This window comes from Vollenhovia emeryi, unplaced genomic scaffold (genome assembly GCF_000949405.1).
Source record: "Vollenhovia emeryi isolate VEMERY1.0 unplaced genomic scaffold, V.emery_V1.0 DF939121.1, whole genome shotgun sequence".
In the NCBI taxonomy this organism is placed as follows: domain Eukaryota; kingdom Metazoa; phylum Arthropoda; class Insecta; order Hymenoptera; family Formicidae; genus Vollenhovia; species Vollenhovia emeryi.
In genome coordinates, this window is record NW_011967245.1 from 3,384,841 (window position 1) to 3,401,960 (window position 17,120).

At 47.8% G+C, this 17,120-nt stretch overlaps 2 protein-coding genes across 5 annotated transcripts; both read right to left on the bottom strand.

Moving 5' to 3' along the window:
• Positions 1–1,864: 1,864 nt before the first annotated feature.
• Positions 1,865–4,224, bottom strand: LOC105570276 (glycine-rich cell wall structural protein 1). Its single transcript, XM_012027356.1, is given in 3 exon segments — positions 1,865–2,301; positions 2,390–3,043; positions 4,210–4,224. Coding segments are annotated over 3 exon segments (888 nt in total). The 3' UTR covers positions 1,865–2,082.
• Positions 4,225–13,957: 9,733 nt separating this feature from the next.
• LOC105570277 (2-methoxy-6-polyprenyl-1,4-benzoquinol methylase, mitochondrial) lies at positions 13,958–16,495 on the bottom strand. Of its 4 annotated transcripts, none has more exons than XR_001009575.1 (6): positions 16,086–16,363; positions 15,509–15,930; positions 15,239–15,327; positions 15,033–15,156; positions 14,638–14,835; positions 13,958–14,553 (listed from the first exon to the last, which is right to left on the bottom strand). XR_001009575.1 is itself a non-coding variant. In XM_012027358.1 (6 exons), exons 2-6 carry the CDS (start codon positions 16,270–16,272, stop codon positions 14,746–14,748), a joined length of 912 nt encoding a protein of 303 aa, XP_011882748.1. In that variant the 5' UTR covers positions 16,273–16,288; positions 16,360–16,495; the 3' UTR covers positions 14,594–14,745. The 4 variants fall into 4 exon arrangements, 3 of the variants coding, with proteins under 3 accessions (XP_011882748.1, XP_011882749.1, XP_011882747.1); XM_012027358.1 differs by lacking the exon at positions 13,958–14,553 and having other exon boundaries at positions 14,594–14,835; positions 16,086–16,288; positions 16,360–16,495; XM_012027359.1 differs by lacking the exon at positions 13,958–14,553 and having other exon boundaries at positions 14,594–14,835; positions 15,518–15,930.
• Positions 16,496–17,120: the final 625 nt, after the last annotated feature.

Below are 17,120 nucleotides of genomic sequence, written 5' to 3' on the forward strand. Positions count from 1 at the left end.
TACACGCGCTTTTCATCACGCGTGTCTCTGCGTTTCATCTCGCGGTAAACGATAGCCGAGACGCGGCATTTTCTCCTCTCTCGGCTGTCGTCTCTCGAGCCTTTGTGAAACACCGGGACCTCAAACTCCTCCTCCTCCTCCTCCTCGTCATCTTCCATTTTTACTTCACATGTTCTTCCATTTTAAAGAACTGTAAATGAAATGTTCTATTTAGCAATGTATCAATATTAGACCAATATTCTTATTACATTGTTAAATACTGGCCAATGCACTTCCAATATAAATCTAATATTGTATAATTATTATCGTGCAATATTTACATTGGACCAATATTTAGCCAATGTTTAGCTAATGCACTGTGCTACTAAGGGTGTGTTACAACAAACGTGCCTTAAAAATATCTGTTGAGTGACGTTCGAAAGATTCGGGCGAAAGAGAACTTATAAATGCAAGCATGTCGCAACGAGTAAGTCGTCGAATTCGTATGTTACATTCAGCCGCGCGTATCGCCATGTAACTCCCAATTTTATTCCGTTACACAAAAAAGTACAAGAAAATACCACGTACATATATGGTATATCTACAGAGCACTTTATGCTTCTCTCCGGTTTCTTTCGTCGGTCGGCCTTCGCTGCCGCGACAGTTCTTAATTTCGGGATACGAGAAACTGTGCCGCCCCGATAATCGAGGCGCCAAACGCGTGTCGCACTTCGATAAGCACACGCGTGCAAATGCCGCGCGTCCCATGCGCATTGACGCCTAAGAATACGCGCGAGCATTATTCGCCCAGTCATCGTGGGAAATCCTCCTCTGCGCTACTTTGCGGATTCCATCGGAACGAGCGGCTCGCTCTCGGGGATCCCTCGAGAGCGAGAGAAAAGGGGGTGAGAGAGAGACGGAGGCGAGGGAAACGCTTCAACGAAATCTGGCGACGTTCTCGTCTCTTGATTAGCGGTTGTTTAGGAGCAGTGAAAGTTTCTCCGCGGGAGATGCGCTGCCTTTTTGGAAAGAGATAAAACGCGGCTTCCTCCCGCCTTCTCGTCTCCCCCGCCCTCCGCCCGCGCTCCTCCCCCCCCCCCTCTCTCTCTCTTTTCTCTCGGCGAGAATCGACGAGGGAATTGTTGTCGCTCATCTCGGCGGTGTTCTCATGCGGAAACGCTCTGAGAAAGGAAATCGTCGCCACGGGGAATTAATCCCATGGCCCACCTGTCCGCGAAACCGAGCTGGAGAGTTCCTCTTTTCCCCTCCTCGCTCCTGCCTAAAATGTCGGTTGATACTCTCGCGCGGCAGAATGTACGCTCGATCACGCGTGAAACGATACGCGCCGAGCGCGTAATAGCGCGATTAAAACGCCGCGCGCATCAATTGGCGTAAGATTGATCGCCCGTAAAAATGGCGTTGCGATGAGTCTCCAAAGAGAAAGAGCCGCGCGCTTTCGAGTTTTTTTTCTGTTTTCTTTCTAATTTACGCAAACTTTACCTCGCAATCCCGTTTGGGAAATTGGCGTTTGGTATCTCGACGAATCTGCCTGTGACTGCCTTCTCCTTTCGTTCGGCGCTGGAAATCCCTCGGAGGCGACTCGATATTGGAAATAAGGTGTGCAATAAGTTGGAAGGCGCGCAGACATGGTTTTATGTAAAAATACATAAAAAAGCTTTATTTCGCCACCGTTTTCTTGCAAAAAATAAGTATAAAAAACATCTCTCCTTCGCTCTAGTCGTCGTAAACATCATCATCATCATCATCGTCGTCGTCATCATCATCATCATCGTTATCGTCGTCATCATTATCGTGGTAGTCGTCGTTGTGATCGATATCATCATCATTCTCCTCATTATCGCCACCATCATCATCATCGTCGTCGTCGTGTTCAACATCGTCATCATCATCGCCGTCTTCAACCTCGTCATCGTTGTCGTCTTCTTCTCACGGCGATCGCGCGTACAACACAGCGATACGTCAATACGGCGAGTATCGTCGTCGCTGATCATGTTAGAGGTATGTGAGCGGTGTGTGCGTGTGTGTCGGTGAAGTACGGGGGAGCAGGACGGAGGGGCCGCGACGGGGGTAGCGGTGAATTGACTAGTATGGCCCGGATCCACCGGGTGCCCCATAACTCGTGCTGGGTCCGCTCGGTCCGGTGCCGCCGATGCCGGTGCCACCGCCAATGCCGCCGCCGTGACCGCCGCCAATGCCGCCGCCGATGCCGCCGCCGTGGCCGCCGCCGATGCCGCCGCCGATGCCGCCGCCGTGACCGCCGCCGATGCCGATGCCGCCGCCGCCGCCGCCACCGGTAACTTCCTTCTGCGATGCGAAAGAAAGGAAGAAAATGAAACGGTTCAACCATCGATTAAAAATTCCCCCTTTTCCTCCCCCCGAGTTGCATTGCGCTTCAAGGCCCTCCTTCCCTTACCTGCGTCTTGTACTTGATGAAGTAGACTTCCGGTTTGCTGGGCTGAGTGGGCGTGATGGTGGGCAGGTTGATCTCGGGCGCCTCCTCGGGTTTCTTGACCAAGACGTAGATGAGCGTTTTCTGCTCGTCCTGCTGCAGCGCCGGGATTACCGGGGCGGTCGGGGTCGGCGGAGTGGGCGCCTTGATGAAGATAATCTTGTAGTGCTTCTGCGCCGGTGCCGCTGGCGCGATCGGCCTGATCGGTCTATCCTCGGGCGCCTCCGGGGGCGGCACGTGGACGTAGATGTGCTTCTGGATCAGCGAGCCGCCGCCGCCGCCGCCGCCAAAACCGAATCCACCGCCGCCGCCGCCGCCACCGCCGCCGAACGCGCTGATACCGCCGATTCCGCCGATTCCGCCGACTCCGCCGCCGAGACCACCGCCGCCCCCGAACGAGCTGACACCGCCGATACCTTCGATGCCGCCGATGCCGCCGCCGAGGCCACCGCCGCCACCTCCGAATGCGATGCCGCCGCCGAGGCCGCCGCCGCCACCACCACCACCGGAGGGAGCACCGTAGCTACTGCTAGGCTGGCTGTACGAGTATCCGGCTTCCGGCCGCGCCATCGCCGTCGCGGCGAGCGCCAGGATCTACGATTGCGAATTCGACGTTACTTTCCCGGGATTTCAACGAAAGTACAGAGAATCTCGCCGCGCGTTTCATCGTGCCCCTTTCCTGGATACGTTTATCCCGGTCAGAAATGACTCGTCGATCGACGCTTCATTTCTGACTATTTGCGTATCTAATTTTTACGCACCGCACTCCGTCGTTATTCCACTTTCCTTCTGTACTCGTAATTTAGTGTAATTGTTACGCGAAAATTGTGTGCCATTGAAATTATAATGCGGCACATGAATAAGCCGAGGTCGGCTCGTTAAAGTCTCTGGATATTTCTCAAGTAGGAGAGATATTTACACCCACGAGAGAGATTTTTACTTGGTGTACAGTAATACAAACAGTTCCCACGCGTTCTTAATTGATATAACAAAATGGAGCATTTCCCCCTTTCTCTCTCTCTCTCGAAGACAATGTCAACGCTTTCATCTAATTTTTTAAGCGAACAATGATCCCTCCTCTGCTCGTACTTAAACTTTGGCGAACGAAGCCGCGAAAACGTGTCTAGAGAGTAAGCGGTAACCGTTTCAGAAGCGCTCGCGGAAGTGCGCGACGGTGGATTTACGAGCACGTGGACTCGCATCCTATTGTTTCAGCCACCGGTCGCGTCCCACGGTGCTGTTAAGTATTACGCAAACCCGGGAGAGAATCCCGACTTCTTTTCTTCCTGTTCTTCTCTTTCTCTTTTTTTTTAATCGCGCGGACGGAACTAGAGAAGTGGCACAATCACTGAACCGGTTCCCGGGTTAGTCACTATCGGGAGTACATTGACACCGCACACAATACTCCCTGTGCACCCTCCCCTCTCTCTCTCTCTTACTTTCTCCCGCGTCCTCCCGCCCGCCGCCCCCGGATGGAACCCCCGATCCCGGTTTCGATCTCGATCTCGATCGCCGAGCGTACGACCAAGTTCTCCGTTTCTCTAACGGTCTCTTATCATCCTCCCGAGAAATCTCCCGTGCGCGCGCGGGAAGAGAGTCGGAGAGGAGGATCCGAGTGAAGAAGAAAAAAAAGAAAAGAAAAAGAAACAGCGACGGGAGAAAGAACCTCGGGAGGAAGGAACGAGAAGGGGGAGAAGGGGGGAGGGGACGAGAAATCGGGAGGAGGGGAAACGAGAAATCGTCGTGGACGGGCTACTCACCACGAATGCCCTCATGGTTGCTGCTGTTCCTTGATTTGAGGACTGATGCTCCGCGGATGTCTTGTAGCCCCCTTTTATACGGGCCAGAGCTTGGGGGCCCCACTCGATGCCTCGACCCATCACCTATGAGATGCGACGGAGCTATTGCAAATCTCTCTCGCCCTCTCTCTCCCTTTCGGTACCTCGCCTCTTCTTCTGCGGGTACGGAGGCCGCGCGCTCCTCAAATTTGTCTTCTGTACTTTCGTTCAAATTCACCCAGTCTCGATCTCCGGACAGGATCGGTCGCGTCCATTACGTGACACACATGCGCCATGTGGATTCAATGACGAATGAGCGTGAGAAATGGACCGCGTGTCATCTTATATCACGAGTATGAAGAATTTATCTGGCTCGATTGTACGCGATATCGCAATAACACGGTTATTTTGCTATGTGTAAAAAAAACAGGGGTAAACGAGGTGACTTTATCACCGCTCGTCCGGCTCGCTGGACGCCCTTGTTAATTTAGACGGCTGTACGATGTTTTTGTATGCAAATTTAGATAACAAGTATTTTGCGCGTTACACATTATTCCTAATAAAGAACGATAAAATGTCACGAGAGTGCCGTAGACTTCGGGTCTGAGCAGAAAGGCTGTCTTGCACTCGTAAGAGTTTTGAGTTTAAAATCCTCGTCTTAAAGTAACGCACAATAACTGTCTTATGACTTAAGAATATAAGACGGCCAGGCTCTCGTAAGACAATGTTTTACGTTTGAAATCTTCGTCTTAAATAACGCACAATAACTATCTTATGATTTAAGAATATAAGACGGCCAGGCCCTTCGTTGACTTATGCCAGTTTCTCCCTTGGGAAACTTTACTTTAAATGAAATTAAAGTTTTTAAAAGTAATCTTTCAAATCTAAGAGTTTACTGAAAAATGTTAAAAGTTTACTTAAGAAACTTTAGAATAATTTTTAGACAGCCAAGCCTGTCAAAGTTCCCGCTAGAGGGTCGCGCGGCATAACAATTTCTCGTAAGAAAACCGCACGCGGTATTATCAATTATATCACATATCTTTGTACAATTCTTAAAGTTTTAAGTTTACCTGAAATAAAAGTTTCAAGCGGACAAATTTACTTTTCATATTTCTTATTTTTCTAAAATAAAATTTTAAGATTTTCTGAGGTATATATTTCCCCAAGGGCTACCAACGCGGAGTAATTCAAATCTCGGTTCAACTCATTTTATATTTTTTTCTTCAAAATTGGAAAAGGATAAGAAATAATTTAAGCCACGATTAAAATTAATCCGCAGTGGTAGAAACGGGCATTAATTGACTCATCGAATGTCACGTTTTATAAAGTTATTAACGGCGAACTTTTTCTAACGATATCGCGCAGTCATTACATTACAACTTTGACGAAGAAGCGCAACATCTCGCGGATACTTGAAGAAAGATTATAAACGCAGGCATTATTCCATGCGTAAATTACGCTGCGGTTTGCCATAAAAGTTTCAGTCCACTTCCTGCAGCAGCCTGCAACTTCCTATACAAGTCGACAATGTCCGCCCACGAAAACGCCGCTTTCCTTAATTCCGAATCTTCTCACGGCCAGTTAAATTGTCGATTAAACGCCGTCCAGCTCGAGCTGGAAGACGCAAATGTCGAAACGGAGAGCCGTGCGTTCAGACATTTTTATCTTATATCGCGGTTTTTTTTTCTCGTAGCACGTGTTGGGGTAAGCAGGTGACGGGTACACGCGATATAACGACACGCAACAATATGAAACGCGATATAATGCGAGCGTAGCTCTTGCGTAGGGTAGTTAAAATCGCGCCTAAGCGCAGCGAGGCGTTTCGGAAAATGAGCGAGTGAGAACCGAGGGCCAGGTCGCGAGAGGTTTGCGACTCGAAACGCGGATTTCTGGAGCGATGATGATAACTGACACCGCACGCCGGTCTGTTCAAGCCCGTGGGAAAAATTAAAATCGAGTTTTACGGCCGCGCGCGGGCTCGTTATCGCGGCGCGCGTATCGCGCGCGATTTGAAGATTTCGAAAGCGCATCTGGCCACCGGCTGCCTGTGGCACCCACGGGGCGCTCGACTGGACAAATTTCGTCCGGTTACGTTGTATTACGTCGTGTTGGCGCGCTACTTGAAAGATTTACGCAATTTTAATGCATAGACGCTACGATACGTATGAAAATCAGGCACAACGCGAAACGCGCTGTTTCGCGCAGGCTTTGAAAAACGCTGCTGTCAGTGAAGACATCAAGTCTTTCCTCGCAAACATCTATGAAGGAATTTATGATAATGTGCCCGAATTCGTTTTCTCTCATTTTCATTAATTTATCTCGTCTAATCGACGAGAATCCGCGGGCTCTGATGAATCCTCGAGGCTTCTGTTACAACGTAGAAATCTGCATAAACGTTTATCTCGTTTTTTTTCCAACTGAGATGCGGACGTTTCGCGATTGACTAAGTACTTAATTCGCGGTAACCGAATGCTTTCCGCCACTGGCGGTTGGAACAATGGAATTGGCCGCTTCCGCGATCCACCGAGAAACGGGCAGGAAGAGAAAATAACTTAAAAATTTCGATTGCAACTTCCTCGGAAATGCCTCGCGCTCATGCATACCGCATAACGACGAGAAAGGGAAAAGAGCTGGGGGAAAGGGGGGAGGGGGAGGAGGAGGAGGAGAGAGAGAGAGAGAGAAATATTGGTGAACCGAAACCCGTTTCCGCACCGATACATCGTCGCGCGATAGAAAATTAGCATAGAGGATCCTACGAGCGCGTGCCGACTCATTTTGCGATGATGCACGACGCCTCTTGCCGCAATGCAGAAAAGTAGATCACGAGCGGAACGAGTTCTCCAATTCGGGCGCAACGCGCGATCATCGGCCGACGAAAAGTCAGCCTTGCCAAGTGACGGTATGCTCCCGGGCACACGTTCGAGTCGTAAACGTTCCTCCTCCCTTCCCATCTCTCCAGTTCACATAGATGTAGACGAAGAGAGGCTACGGTTTCGATTCAAGAATGACATAATAACGAAACTGACACAGGCCTCCGCGCAGCGGATCTGCTTTTCATCTCGCGGCCTCGACGCGTAAACCGCTGTATCATTCGGCTCCTCGGCAGCTATTTCAGTCGAAAATAGAAGCGAAAATAGAAGAAACCTTCGAGAAAGTTTATTCCTATACGTTGTGGAATTGCGCGATTTTATCTCGTTCGTGTTACCGGTTAATAAACGTTAGAATTAATTATGTCCACAGTTCGCTTATACAACGAATTGATACAAGTAAAGAACTGAGCGGGAGAAGCGAAGGAAAAACGTCAACCTAAAGTAATGATCGAGCGGGAGAGATTTCGGCCGCAGAAGGCACACTCGCTACGCAAATTTCTCTCGGGGAATCCTTCTTACAGTGTAAGCGGAATGACAGATTGCGGTAAAAGCAGATATTTCTTTCGTCTGATAGATGAATGTTTCGGGGAAGCCAGAACCCACACTGGGCTGGTGACAAGTTGGTCACAATATTACCGCCGGCCTTCATTGCGAAACTGAAAGTCTTCTTGCTGGCCGCAAAGAAGCTTTTGCGTCGCGAGAGAAAGAGAATGAAAGGGACCTCGAAATCCATTTGACCCGAATATTCGATCCGACGTACACGCGGCTTCTCGTTTTCTTCTCCGTTTCCCGCTCGAGGAGGAATTAATACTTTCCCGACGAGGGAAGCGGCTGCGGCGCGGCGGGAATCCTCCTTCCTTTGTCGCGTTCTCTCCTCCTTTCCATCGCCCGAGCGAATTCAACGGATCTAGATCCTTATCGATCGCACGGGATCCTCCGATCGGCGGGCGGCCATTGAGGACGAGGACGAAGCACGCAAGAGAGAGTCGCGCCGACGGCACGGCTCACCGTGTACCGCGATCCCCCTTCGGTGAGAAGAGAACCGCAGCCGATGTAAATTGCTTACAGAATTTGGTTGCCCGACGGCACATTTTTCTTTCCTTTTTATCAGAGACTGGCATTCGCTCCGGTCACGTGTCTCGAGAGCCTGACGAAAGAACAAGTTGAACAGATTAATAATAAGGAACTCAACTCGCTCTGTTTATCGCCGAGTTAAACTGTCGCAGGGTTGTTCGCCAAATGCAACTGGTTCCTTAATTAAAGGACGCTCTTAAAAGAAAACAGAAGTACAAACAATTCCGTTTCGCACGCGTTACCGTCGCGCAAATTGCCGCGATGTATACAGAAATTCGTCGCGATAAACGATGCCTCGCCGCCCGGAGAACGTCTCGACTTTTTCAGCAAAGCGTCGCGGCGCGTCATGTAAACGTAACGTAATTTGCGTCACGTACATTACGGGCAGATTAGACGTCACGCTCGCCGCGAATGTGGAATACCGTGAATAGTGCCACCTTTTCCGCGACCGTTGTGCAACACGTGTGTGTGCACGTAACGCAACTTTGTGCTAGCCATTATGCGTAAGTATCTTACAATATAATGATAATGATAGGATACGTCCTCGTAAATTTTACGCTCCCTCGGGGCAAGACGCCGGACCGACGGAGTCGCGTACACCTACGAGGCGGTGAAATCCTCCGAGATCCTCCTGAGATATCGCGGGGATGCGGGGAGGCGAATAGCGGCGTCGCGCGCGCAGAGGAGTCGACTTTGCGTAACGATTCTGCGATCTACTTCGAAATATGAATGCCGCGCGTAATGGACCATCGGCAAAGTGCCGATAGTTTCCCCATCGGGAGCGCCGGACAATCGGCGGGGAGAATTTCTTTCTTTTTTCTTTTTTTGCCTTCCCTCGCGCGCCGCGTCCGCGGGGTATAAATTAACGTTGCGCAATATTCGTTGCGAGAAGCCACAAGAAACCGTACCGTAAGAGAGGCTCGTTAAGAAGGCGAAGGCGAAATAGGAACTCGCTCGATCTGGCCGCGATACCAACCGGGACTGCGCAGGTGCCCGCTGGGCGAAATGCAGCGAGAGACCGCCGCCCTCGGGGTCGAAAACGGTAACGTGACACTCGTGGGTGAGCGAGTTACATGCAAGTAACGCCTCGCGAACGATTCAATTCGTGATCCCTCGCGGGAATGTAATTCTAAGAAACAAGGACTGGCATAATTTCTGGAAAATTACTGTACATCAGCGATCTCTAATGATTCAATTACCGAGCGTCTAGTAGTTCTGTCAGTGCTTTTTCGGTTCCCAGTATTACATTTCTGTAAGGGACGGGGATATTCCGATCCCGAACATTCCCTCGCAGCCGCTTTCCCACCCTGCTGGATCGTCTCTCAACGCGAGTGCAGGCGTACGCAGACTTTTTGCTCTATTGTTTAAGTTACTAGAGCATCCATTGCTACTGTACAGTAAACAACTTTTATACAATGAAAAACCAGGCGTTGGACTCGTGTCCACTTCTATCAATGTAGTCTAATCTCGGTTTACTTTACTTTCCATCTCTTTCCATTTCTTACAAGTAGAAAAAGATGACAAGAAAGTTAAACCGAGATTAAAGTTAATCCGCATTGATAGAAATGGACATCGGTACAGCATAATGAGGCCTAACAATTTTGTCTAAGGCTGTATATTTATTTTTGGTAATTCTAACTTAACTTCGTTACTTTCTCTCCATCTGTAACTTAACTCAGTTACATGAATAGTTACTTTATACAATTTGAACATCCACCTTTATCGACGCCTTTATCGACGTTTTACAATTGAAATGCAGAGCTGATGTTTTTATTTTCATCGCAAGAAAGCAACGGCGAAGTAACGATTCGTTACTTTTCGGGTAACTGTAACACGTTACTTTCCAGAATTGGTAACTTGTGACTATAACTAGTTGCACTTTTAGCGAAAAAACTGCAACTAGATACTCTTATATATAAAGTGACTTTCCCAACCCTGCATATATACATCGGGACGTGCGAAGTGCTTTATATACGCGCGCCGCGCGTGGGCTAGATGCTTCTCGAGGACGATGAGAACAAACCTCTTCTATTCGCTGACCCGGGAAGGAAGACCTTTCTACCTTCGAGCGCTGTGGCAGATCTCGGGACGTCCGGTTGAATCGCACGGGATCGAGATACGATTTTCCCGTTCACCTCGGGCCTTACGCGGCTTAATTACATGCCCCTTCGCTCTTATTGCTCTCGGCTACGTTAACCGCTCGGTAAGAGCATCGCGCGCGGCGAGGACGCCCGTTCTTCGTCCGCTCTTCTCCAATATCGCCTCCTCATGTGTCGTATCTTTCACCATACGAATGCTGGCCCAAATTGGTCGTACTCATTCCTGTCGATCACGAGGACACTTCAATTAGATCATGCAATATGTCGGGAGGGAGTAAATCAAAAGTACATCAAGAATAAACGAAATTAAGAAGGGGAGCTTGCGTTGTTGAAATCAACCGATTGGAAGAAAGTAAAAATCAGTAAATATAATTAAGTTAAAAAAATATAATAGAATAAAAATGATCAAAGCAAAATGTATGGAGTAAACTGTAATGAGCTCAGATCGGATATTGAATTATAATTTTAAATTACGCAGGGGGGATATAACTTATCGTTAGCGTTATGCTGTAAGCCGTGGGATTAAACGCGACACGATCGCCGATACTGACACGGCGCGTATTCATAAGGCATCGTTAAAGTCTCCCCTTTCGTGTTGTCCGTATCGATCCATTCGATTTGTCGGTCCTGGCGTCATATTTCCGCGGGGATAATCGTGTTATAATTGTAATGCCACGAGAAGCGCGCTACGCAGGCCAGACTTGCCCGAGTGCCAAGTTATCCTTATCTAACACTTTCTCTCCTTTCCAATACTGTCGTCGTCGTCGTCGTCGTCTCCGAGCGCTCATCTCGTGCCGGGTTTATTAATCGCCTTTGCGAATTTTCGGTTAAACCAACACTGTCCAGTTGTGTAATGCGCGCCACGCATCTCTCCGAGTCTATAATCGCGTGATTCCTTATTTATTGCTGCGCTATATTAAAGAACTCTACATAAGAGATATTTTTATGATTCTTTCTCTCTTTCTCCCCCTCTCATTCTTTCTGTATGGTATCTTGCGAAATGTTTACACTGGAAAAAGATACGGAGAGAGAGAGAGAGAGAGAGAGAGAGAGAGAGAGAGAGCTGTTTACAGAAATTATTACAAATTGATTTACGTGCAGAAATTATATATAATATTGCGTCATCAAGCTACGATACTCGTTCGCTTAAGTGCGAGAGGTCTAAAATACTGATCTATAGATCTGTAGATAACTGCCAGGGATAATGTTAACTGCGCCGAGTTTCTCCCGAGGTACGCTCGATATCGCCCGTTCTCTAAAAAGCCTTTGCAAGCTCGGAGAAACGGAAACATCTCGGGTCTCACCTTACCGGGAACTCGATAACGGTGGCTCCGGGGGCTCACCGTGTTACTCTCGATTAATCGGCGCAATCATCGCGTAATTCTCACGTCTGCTGATGTAATCTGGAACTGTCTGGAACGACCGAATGGAATGCGATTCGTCCTTTAATGGGCGGAGTAATTGCTGCGCCGGGTTCTCGCTCGATATTTATCATCGCCCACGTCATAATTGCCTTCAAGTAGCAGTTAACTCCTTCGCTCTTCCATTTTTACTGTGCTGTCAAATATACAGTTGTGTAAGAGATTCAAGTGTACGATAAATTCCATGTGGTACTCGTTGTGTACAAGAACGATATTTGTTAGGCATCACGAAATTTAGATATTTCATTTTATCTCTCCTATATTCCCTAAATTTCTTCTCTTCAATTATATTATAAATTACAGCAAAATTGAGAGAGAATTATTCTTAATCTCCATACGTGATCTCGTGCCCAAAAACTTCTATCAATTGTATACCTGAGTTTAGAACTAAACTGACTTTACGAACAATTGATAACAATGGGGATTCTCTATCAGGATACTTGCCGATCCTCCAAATCGGATAAGAAAATCTTTCGAAATTTTTATAATGCAAGAATAATGGTCCTGCGCGACAAGCCGTGCATGTTAATTTATTTGACGCGAGAAAATGAAGCTCGCTCGCTCATAAATCCAATAGCAAGGTTTATCAATCGGATAGACCGTACGTGGGGTATCGTGAGAAACTGTGTGTTGTATAATAGAGCTGCACCGCGATCCACCGCCAACAGACGGATATAAACCGTGGGCCGAAGCGGCGGCGGGGCGTTATATACTTTCCAGGAAGTATCCGAGGCGGAAGGGGTACGTGGTCACCGGGGTCAGGAAAATCGATACGTTCGCAAGAAGCTGCATCACGATTCTGCATCTTCGTTCGGGATAACCGGCACCGGCGCAGGCCGCGCGATTTCTTCCGGTAAGAAATATCTCTCCCGATTCATCACCTGGCGAGTTAGGCCTCTGTTTGCGCCAAGCTCAAGTTTCCGGCACGAAGTATAATTTCTTGTTTTTGTGGGAGGGGAGGGTGGAACAATTATGTAATGTACTAATGATATTTCGTAGTATATTCTCTCAACGGCCAGCGGGTCCTCTTATCCAACGCGTAAATAATTTATAAGGGGATACTCTCGAATGCGCGCTGAAGAAATACGAATCTCGAAAAGCGCGAGCTCATGCTGACGGAGTTGGAAGAGCGGCTGCAGCCGTAAACTCCCACGCCGGCAAAGTTGGAGAACCGCGGGTCTAAGAGAACAAAAAAAAAATAATAAAGGGAAGACTCTTCCGCGGAGAAAAGGGGAAGAGGCGGAGGTGACATAATGTATTGTGAACGGCGATCGAAGCGAAATCGCTGGCGCCAGCAGCACCGGGAAGTGAGGAGAAGATGCGTCAATAATAGACAAACGGCGGAGCACTGAAAAGCTGTGGGAGCGCGGTGCCAAGCATCATCGGCGCGGCGGTGGTAGGAATGTTTCTATGGCCGAAGAAAGTTAAGAATTTTCACCTCCTAGAGAAAGCACACCGCATGACGCATGTAGATATTACGCCACGTAGAATGAATCTCCCCCCTTGCCTCGACGGCCTTCGATCCTCATAGTCTTCGCTGTCGTCGGCACAATACACTCTTCTCGCACTGGGTCGTCTCCTATCGTCGCGTTGAAACTTCCTCCTTACCGTCTTCCATTTTCTACCCCTTTTGTATAATAACTTTAATGCATGTAAGACTGGTTTACGATAATTAAGCTCGAATTAAAAAAAATATAGGCAAGATGCTAGTAAAGCTACTGCTAGGACGCCTTCCTGTAATAAAATGAGATGATGAAGAGCGCAAGATAAATAAATCGTAAAACGAAAATGCGTGAACAGAATAAAAAAATTAACAGTTCGTAAAACAGAAGGTAGAAACATTAAGTAGAACCCAAATAAAAATAGATGTACAATATTGAATTCGTTAAAAAACCTCCCTTATCCTCTTTCTCTCACCTGTCGATCCTATTTTTCGTTCTCGAGCCTTTGCTCAAACAGTTTCCTACGGAAACCGATGGCATCCCTGATGCGCTATGTAAATTCAAGATTATATGTTTTCCCGAAGAAAGCGTCCGTCTCTCTCGTAGCTCTTCATCCAATCAAAATTCCAATACGTATACGTTTCACGGCTCAGCAGTGCGCGCGGAGAAGATAGTTGCAATTCGCTCTTACAACTCTAATATAATTTGTAATTAAGTCAGTTGATTGATATAATTTATACTTGAAAAATTCGTGACTCAAATAACATTTTCATTTTCTGTGCCTGACTCGGTTGTGAGGAGGCGTAAATAAACAAGCTTCGAAAAACTGTAGAACTTTTTTAAAACGAATAAACGACACTAATTAAACAGATTAAGTAATCTCGGGAGTTCTTAAAATAAATCGTTTCCGTCTGCGCGTGTTTAAGCCAACTTTCAGCACTTTGCCCGCACCTCTTTGCGTCCACCAGATCCACCAGAAATTACGAAAGAGCGATCTGCGGAAGCGACCCGTGCAGAAATGCGTAGTAGCGTAAATCGCGATAGGCACCGTCGGTCGCATCACCTTATGTTCGAGGCACCCAAGAGTCGCACGGCTCTTACGCAATACGGTGGATTGCAGGCGTAAAGCGATTACGTAGTAAGCAAGCAAATTTCACACTCGGACAGGTGGCCGAAATGTACAATAGCACGGAGAGAAATGGGTTCCTAACTGGTACTTGTGCGATACCGCGTAAATATCGCAGAGAAATTACACGCGGCCGTAGAAAATAACTGCCGATAGAAGTTGACTGACGAGGCATATCGTATGTACACTGCAATCCAAACGACGGTACAGCAATGACGAAATTGTAACCATAATCGCGAAATGTATATTTATGCAACACGATCGTGTACTTAACGGGGACGGTACGCAATTTTGCTGAAAGAAATAAACACTAATTAATAAAAGTAATGAACGATTAAAGGGAAATAAATAACAATTTTTATTATATTTTATCTGTACTTCGATATTGCCGTAATTGCTACGATTGTCGCCGTTTGACAATGCCGCAATTGTAAGGTTTGTGTCCCCCTAAAAAATTACCATCTCCTTGTTCCGTTACGAGACAGCTTAAAGCTTGAATCCTGAGTGAATAGCGACCATACCAAACGTAAGATTTTGATACGTCACATTTCTGAATCCTGCGAATTCGATCATGTCCTAAACATATCACAAACATCATGAGAAGTGTACGACTGGAAACAACATTAGCAAAGTTTTATTAGCAAATGTAACGTAACGAAAAGGAGAGATTAACGACAACTGAACTAAAATTTAATATTAAAGATTCTAAACAATTGCCCACTACAACTCGTTGCAGTTTTGTATACGAGAAACAGACAGAAAGTATTCTTCACCTTAAAATCCTCTTGTTTCGGAAATTTTCTTATGCTCTCTACAAGGTATTGATAAGCTTTCCACTGCCCTACGATCAATTGTCCCATCACGGGTATTATTTGAAAGGAATATTGATCGTACAACCTGAAACAGATGTCGAGCAAAATTTCTCTACAGATTGGTTCATGTATATTGACTTTCTTATTTTACTTTGAGATGTACATACCATTGTAAAGGTTTATTCTCGACATGACTGAATTCTAGGCATAAAAATCTCCCTCCTGGCTGCAATACTCTGTACGCCTCGGACAACACCTGCGACACAAAAGTTAACACACATTAGATCTAAACATTCCTTAACATTCAGATACTGCTTACGACTTGGCTTAAAATGTAGTGGGTATTCTTTGAAGATTATCAAACGTAAATTCCATATAATGCAACTTGTTAGGACATTTTATACGAATAACTGATCGAATTGATAAACTCAATGTGCTACAAGCACCTTGTCAATGCGCGTCACATTCCTTACGCCGAACGCTATGGTGTAAGCGGAGAAAGAATCGTCCGGGAGGGAGAGCTTCTCCGCATCCTCCTGCCTCCACGCGATATCGCAATTACTATTCCCTGATAAATCCAGGCTGCCTGCCCGCTTTCTCCCGACGTCCAGCATGTGCTGATTGATGTCGCACACGGTTACGTGGCTGCGCACATTGCGCGGATTCGGCGTGTTCCTCAGATAATTAATGTACCGAAACGTGATGTCGCCCGTGCCACCGGCGGAGTCCAAGAGCCGGGTGCCGTGAGTGGGCCCTAGTTCTTGCACGAAGATGTCTTTCCAGATGCGATGGATGCCCATGCTCATCGCGTCGTTCATCAGGTCGTAGGAATTGGCCACGTTTTCGAACACGTTGTACACTGCAAGAAAAATTGCCGAATTAAGTGGCATTGTACAACGCATCCGCTACTCCTCCGCGAGCGGCAAACGCTTCGTCCGCTTGGCATCTACCGCGCAAGGAACAAGATACAGCGAGAGACCAAGGGACGCGGACAGGAATGAACGGAATCCTCACCTGCCTGCGTCTTCTCGCTCTCCTTGACAGTCTGAAAGCCGAAGTGCGTCGACTTCTCGTCATCCTCCGACGGTGCGCCGGCTACTCTGGAATAGCCGCGTTTAGCTGCTGCGGCGGCTTTCAGACCTAACCTGTCCAGCGTCCGGCTTTCTCTAAGGACGGTCGCGCAAAGATTCCTGTAGGCCATCGCACCACACGTGCACCTGTACACAAACCGAAAAAGAAGACGATCAGGTAAACAGCTGGCAGGTGACACTCGGCTGTCTGCTCTCACCTGCACTTGCCTGCACTTCCCGCGCTCGGGATCGTCCCTCCCTTTTCCTACGACGCCGCGACCCGTATATCCATCTCGTTCACGCGCGCGGACGGCGCATCGCGAGACGCGAGTACAACGAACGGGTCCAGCGGTCGACACGAAAGAATTCGAAGCTTCGAAGTTGACTTCGAACTTCGAACTCTGAAGCTTCGGATATTTCAAAGTTAATTTCGAAGATTCGAACTTCGAAGATTTGAACTTTGAAGATTCGAAGCTTCGAAGATTCGACGTTAACTTCGAAGCTTTGAAGATTCGAAGATTTCGAAGTAACTTCGAAGCTTCGAAGATTTCAAATTCGAAGTCAACTTCGAAGCTTCGAAAGTTCGAATGTCGAAGCCTCCGAAGGAAATCGCCAGTCCTAATAGCGATAGCTTTTCACCGCTGATTAGAATTGCGCTGGAGTGTCGGTAATACGCCGGCTTCTCTTCGTTCTATGAAATGGCACCTTTAAAAGAGGCCACGAATGGAAGAAACAGCGGATAGACCCGCGTCAATTGGCTGTCGAGTTTTCTTCCGACGGCCGATCCGCCAATTGCGTCGGTGCAGGCTGTCGCGGAGCAGCGGGCCGATTCGTCGCCGCCGGCCCGGACGGCGGTCGCGCGAGCTAGATCGCCGAGCGGCGCGATTCAAACGCGATTGCCGGACGCGGTTAATCAGGGGCCGACAATTAACGCGGCTCTCCGTCCCGCCGGACGTCCGCAGGGGCGTCTCTTGTCCAG

Coding starts and splice junctions, on each gene's coding strand:
- LOC105570277 (XM_012027358.1), bottom strand. CDS start 16,272: ATGGCCTACAGGAATCTTTGCGCGACCGTCCTTAGAGAAAGCCGGACG. Junction 15,931..16,085: donor GAGCGAGAAGACGCAGGCAG/GTGAGGATTCCG, acceptor TTTTTCTTGCAG/TGTACAACGTGTTCGAAAAC. Junction 14,836..15,032: donor CGAAACAAGAGGATTTTAAG/GTGAAGAATACT, acceptor TGATATGTTTAG/GACATGATCGAATTCGCAGG.